At 41.1% G+C, this 6,000-nt stretch overlaps 1 protein-coding gene across 5 annotated transcripts in view; it reads left to right on the forward strand.

Annotated features, from left to right (window-relative positions):
* LOC144964510 (15-hydroxyprostaglandin dehydrogenase [NAD(+)]-like) overlaps positions 1 to 5,539 on the forward strand; it is a 19,286-nt gene extending 13,747 nt beyond the window's left edge. For all 5 annotated transcript variants that reach the window (XM_078898893.1, XM_078898894.1, XM_078898892.1 and 2 more), the window contains 2 exons: positions 1,787 to 1,932; positions 5,358 to 5,539. In XM_078898893.1, coding sequence (XP_078755019.1) covers positions 1,787 to 1,932; positions 5,358 to 5,481 — 270 coding nt within the window. In that variant the 3' untranslated portion in view covers positions 5,482 to 5,539. The remainder of the gene's footprint in view (positions 1 to 1,786; positions 1,933 to 5,357) is intronic.
* Positions 5,540 to 6,000: the final 461 nt, after the last annotated feature.

Raw genomic sequence — 6,000 nt, forward strand, 5'->3', positions numbered from 1 at the left:
CCAGCCCCTCTCTTTGGTCTGTGGTCGGAACTCCAGCCCCTCTCTTTGGTCTGTGGCCGGAACTACAGCCCCTCTCTTTGGTCTGTGGTCGGACGGAACTCCAGCCCCTCTTTTTGGTCTGTTGTCGGAACTCCAGCCCCTCTCTTTGGTCTGTGGTCGGAACTCCAGCCCCTCTCTTTGGTCTGTGGTCGGAACTCCAGCCCCTCTCTTTGGTCTGTGGTCGGAACTCCAGCCCCTCTCTTTGGTCTGTGGTCGGAACTCCAGCCCATCTTTTTGGTCTGTGGTCGGAACTCCAGCCCCTCTCTTTGGTCTGTGGTCGGAACTCCAGCCCCTCTCTTTGTGGCTGTGATCGGAACTCCAGCCCCTCTCTTTGGTCTGTGGTCGGACGGAACTACAGCCCCTCTCTTTGGTCTGTGGTCGGACGGAACTACAGCCCCTCTCTTTGGTCTGTTGTCGGACGGAACTACAGCCCCTCTCTTTGGTCTGTTGTCGTAACTCCAGCCCCTCTCTTTGGTCTGTGGTCGGAACTCCAGCCCCTCTCTTTGGTCTGTGGTCGGAACTCCAGCCCCTCTCTTTGGTCTGTGGACGGAACTCCAGCCCCTCTCTTTGGTCTGTGGACGGAACTCCAGCCCCTCTCTTTGGTCTGTTGTCGGACAGAACTACAACCCCTCTCTTTGGTCTGTGGTCGGAACTCCAGCCCCTCTCTTTGGTCTGTTGTCGGACGGAACTACAACCCCTCTCTTTGGTCTGTGGTCGGAACTCCAGCCCCTCTCTTTGGTCTGTGGTCGGAACCAGGAGTATTTTAAGTCATTCCAAGGCATCAACATCTGACAATGTTCCAAGGGTTCTGGGGAGACGACGCCATCGTGCCATTGGGATCTAGAGCCCGAAACCACAGAGCATCTAGTCGAACTGTGCGTAGTGACGTTGTGACGAAGCTTCCGAGCGGGTTTGCGACGGTACACGATTGTACCCAGCCTCGGTAATGCACAATAACACGACATGGTAATTGACTGAATAAAGGAGTCATTATATTACTTAATAATAATAGTATATTATTGGAGCAATCCCACCGTACTCTGGAAAAAAAAAGATATTTATCATTTTCGCCAGAAAAAATTATCCTTTAAAAAATCGATCGATTAACATGACTCTCATCTTGTCAAAAACTCTCAAAACTGGACTTCGCGAAGTATTTTATCAAGTCCCAAGATTGAGAGTTTTTGACAAGACGGTGGTCATTTTAATCGATCGATAATTGAAGGACGAGTTTTCTGGCTAACATTTTAAATACGCGTTTTTATTTCAAAATACGACAGAATAAATTATATGAATATTATTGAAATGTTTTTCTTCATCTTTTTAGAACTTTCATTGCAAAGAGTTTTAAATTGCATTCATCATTATACTTATACATTATACTTAATTTGCATCTTTTGTCCAAATCTCTCATTAACAGGCCTGCATATTATTACGAAAAATTCGTAGAATTGCGCAATTTTGGTTCCACTTTCAGAATGTCATAAGCATCTCTAAGTCAATAAAACATTGAAAGTGAAAGCTGACGGCAGACTCCGTGATTTTATGGATTTGAAAGCGTTACTAAACAGGAACTTCAATTTGTGTCTCCTAAAAATTACGCATTTTAAAATTTTTAAGTTTCATTATGATTTGTTTTTGTGGCAGCCACCGATTAACTATGTATGTACTTATGTCATTAAGTAATTATGTTTCCATTATGTTTCCATTATGTATCCATTATATTTCCATGATGTTTCCACTACAGACTAACCCACACATGAAAGAACTTGGCATTCAGATGGCGTGCCTATGTCCTGCCGCTACCAACACTGATATTTTGAATTATGGTAAAAACGACTGTCTTTACTATGACGAGACTCGTTACCTGACCCAAGGGGAGTACCTTATGGAGTGAGTCATGAAAATACCTTATATATATATATATATATATATATATATATATATATATATATAATAGATAGATAGTTCGAAGTTGACGTCAGTCAGGTCTTTGTTATTGTTTTTTTTGCCATCCGCGTTTATGAGTAATTCTCACTATAAACGATCATGATTACAAAAAGTTTTGTGTTTTCGTCCGTTATACTTCCGGATGGCAATATTGTGAGCTTCTTAGCCAAGCGCATACTATCTATAGATAGTTCGAAGATGACGTCACTCAGGTCTTTGTTATTGTTTTTTGCCATCCGCGTTTATGAGTAATGCTCACTGAACTGTATTAACCCGACTATAAACTTTCATGGATACACACAGTTTTGTGTGTTGGTCCGTTATACTTCCAGATGGCAATGTTATGAGCTTCTTAGCCAAGCGCATACTATCTATAGTGTGCGCTTGGCTAAGAAGCTACAACATTGCCATCCGGAAGAATAATGGACTAACACACAACTATGTGTAACCTTAAACGTTTATAGTCTGGTTAGTGAGAAATACTCATAAACGCGGATAGCAAAAAAAAAAAAAAAACAATAACAAAGACCTGAGTGACGTCAACTTCATTCTATCTATATGTGACCTATCAGTTCGAAACAGTGTTAAGGTTTCTCTTACTTCTCCCCTCCGTGCCAGGTGCCACACGCCGAATTCCAGCACACCCTGCAATACGTCACACTGGAGCTGGGTGACTTGAATGTTAACTATTTTATAAGTCGTTACCTCCCATGAGCGTCGGAATAAGATTCAATAGTCTGGCGTCACGTCCGCCCAGCAACGAACAGCTTGGTTCTAAACAAAGAAAATCGGTACTTTATATTCTTCATGCTGGCAAAAACCTCTTCACACGTCATGTGATCAGAATGTATAAAAGTCGATCAGTCGAGAACAACTCACAAACGCGGATGGCAAAAACAATAACAAAGGCCTGAGTGACGTCATCTGCATACTATCTATAACCGACCAACACACAAACTCTGTGTAACCATGAACTTTTATAGTCTGGTTAATAAAGTTTAGTGAGAACAACTCACAAACGCGGATGGCAAAAACAATAACAAAGGCCTCAGTGACATCCTCGAACTATCTATAGATAGTTCGAAGATGACGTCACTCAGGCCTTTGTTATTGTTTTTGCCATCCGCGTTTGTGAGTTGTTCTCACTAAACTGTATTAACCAGACTATAAGAGTTCATGGTTACACAGAGTTTGTGTGTTGATCCGTTATACTTCCGGATGGCAATGTTGTGAACTCCTTGGCCAAGCGCATTCTATCTATAACGGACCAACACACAAACTCTGTGTAACCATGAACTTTTATAGTCTGGTTAATACAGTTTAGTGAGAACAACTCACAAACGCGGGTGGCAAAAACAATAACAAAGGCCTGAGTGACGTCATCTGCATACTATCTATAAACGTTTAAGGTTACACATAGTTTTGTCTGTTGGTCCGTTATACTTCCGGATGGCAATGTTGAGAGCTTCTTAGCCAAACGCATACTATCTATAGAGCATTTCCGCGTTTTTCGTCACGCTTAGTGCAATTCACAATGTCCCCCCCCCCCCCCCCCCCCCCCCCCCCCCCCCCCCCCCCCACTCTCCCCTCTCAATAAACCATAAAACAGACATTCTCTTTGATGCAGTGCAAGTTGCTTATTAATCATATTTTATGTACACAGGTTGCACGTTTACAATATTCGCTATGCATTCACACCTTGGGTGAATTTGTGTTTTGTATTTAGAGTCAATGTGACAATTATGTAACGAGTTAACTGTCGTAAACTGGGAAATCATGTACCTATTTAAAAATTGGCCAGGAAAATCGACCTCCAGATATCAAATCGATTTAAATGACCCTCATCATGGCATGACGGCAAAAAATATTAAACCTGGAACTTCACGAAGTCCATCTAAGTCCCAGGTTTGAGACTTTTTGCCGAGACGAGGGTCATTTAAATCGATCGATGTTGTTGAAGGACGAGTTTTCTGGTCAAATTTTTAAAAACATGTTTTCCGGAGTAGTGTATAGATAGTATGCGCTTGGCTAAGAAGCTCATAACATTGCCATCCGGAAGTATAACGGACCAACGCACAAAACTGTGTGTAACCATGAACGTTTATAGATAGAATGCGCTTGGCCAAGGAGTTCACAACATTGCCATCCGGAAGTATAATGAACCAACACACAAACTCTGTGTAACCATGAACTTTTATAGTCTGGTTAATACAGTTTAGTGAGAACAACTCACAAACGCGGATGGCAAAAACAATAACAAAGGCCTGAGTGACGTCATCTGCATACTCTCTATAGTCAGGTTAATACAGTTTATTGAACATTACTCATAAACGCGGATTGCAAAAAAACAATAACAAATACCTGAGTGACGTCATCTTCGAACTATCTATAGCAGTCAGCTGGTTTTCAAGGCCAGTTTTATGAATTGAATTGTTTTTGTTCAAGGCTGCATTAATAGACACGTAGATAACCACGCCTCTCGGATAGTCGTCATAATGCAAACATTGGCAGTGATTGGTCAACATAGCAAGCTGCACGGGTTATATCATCGATTGTGTGTGAATAAGTAAAATACCCACTGTTCTACCGCTTGATCAATAGAACCAACACAGAAAATTATGTGTAAATTTAAACGTTTAAAATATGATCGAGAATATCGTGTGATAACTTGTCACCCATTTGGCAGTTAAAAAAAAACAATAATTATAAGTCAGAAGTCGATGTCATTCACGTTATTGTTTATAAAAAACCCACTGTGTTTGTCCCGTAGCCATTATAGCCTGATACTGAAATCCAAAAGGACTGGCAGTTTGACGTCATTATTTGATTTTTGCACCGTCTAGTGAGTTGTCGTTAGTAGTGCTCATGGAAACCAGTTATTTCATTGGTTGAACTATTGAATACAACTCACGATTTGTTTTCCTTTGTGGTAAAAGACTGGCATTTTGACGTCATTTTTTGGTCAGTATTAGATCATAACATTACGAAGGCCACGGTTTGTCCGACCACGTGTGAAGGTGTGTCACAAATTCCGTGTTTTGATTGGTCTATTGGTTAATTCTTAAAATACTCTTGTCTTTTGTGCCTCGGATCGGAAAAGTTCGAGTCCCGCTCTCAGCGGTGCAGAATTGAGTCCTTGGTAAAGGCACTCTACTCACATTCTCTCACCGGACTCGGGTGTAAAAAGAGTACCTGGCCGTTAGTAGAGCTGTCTCCGTCAGAAAAAAAATGTGATGTCGTCTAACAAGCGTCATGTCTCGTCCTACATATTAATTGTTGTTAGCTGGGGACCCTTTGTAAAGCGCTTTGAGCACGTTTAGTGGATTATGGTGTGTATATAAGCTCATGTTTTTTTTGTTTTCTTTCAGAATTGACTTTGTGGTAAAAGGCTTCCTCCAACTTGTGGAGACTGATGACTGCAATGGAGACACCATGACTTTGTCCAAGGCGGATGGCATTGGGTATCACAAGAAAAACTGCAAACTTGTTTGAACAAACGTAAGATGTATGGAAAAAACAGAAAACTTTAATAAAAACTAAGACATGAAAACGTTATTTCCCATTTATTATTCATCTGACTTATAATTATTCTATTTCACGTTAGAGATGTTATTGATGCTATGCGTTTAGGTAAAATAGTCACAACATCCGCCAGCCAAATCAAACAGACCACCTTGTAAGCTTTACCGTTTATTATAGTCTGATTGATAGAATTTAGTGGCAACTAATTACCCAAAATAATGCACTAGGATGTTAGAGGCATTGAGAAGGGGATGTATAGAAGAATGTTGAGGCTATCATGGACAGACAAGTATACGAACGAGGAAGTGTTGGAGAAGGTGAGAAAAGGGAGACTATTGACATGATAGAGATACCTTCAGAAAGAGGCAGTTACGGTTTCTTGGACATGTGTGGAGAAGAGACGGAATACAAAATTTTGGTAACATCTGGGATGGTCGAAGGAAAGAGAGCTAGAGGAAGACAGGGAATGACATATCTAAATAACCTAAG

This window comes from Berghia stephanieae, chromosome 2 (genome assembly GCF_034508935.2).
Source record: "Berghia stephanieae isolate SIO BIC M18660-M18661 chromosome 2, UCSD_Bste_1.3, whole genome shotgun sequence".
NCBI lineage: Eukaryota > Metazoa > Mollusca > Gastropoda > Nudibranchia > Aeolidiidae > Berghia > Berghia stephanieae.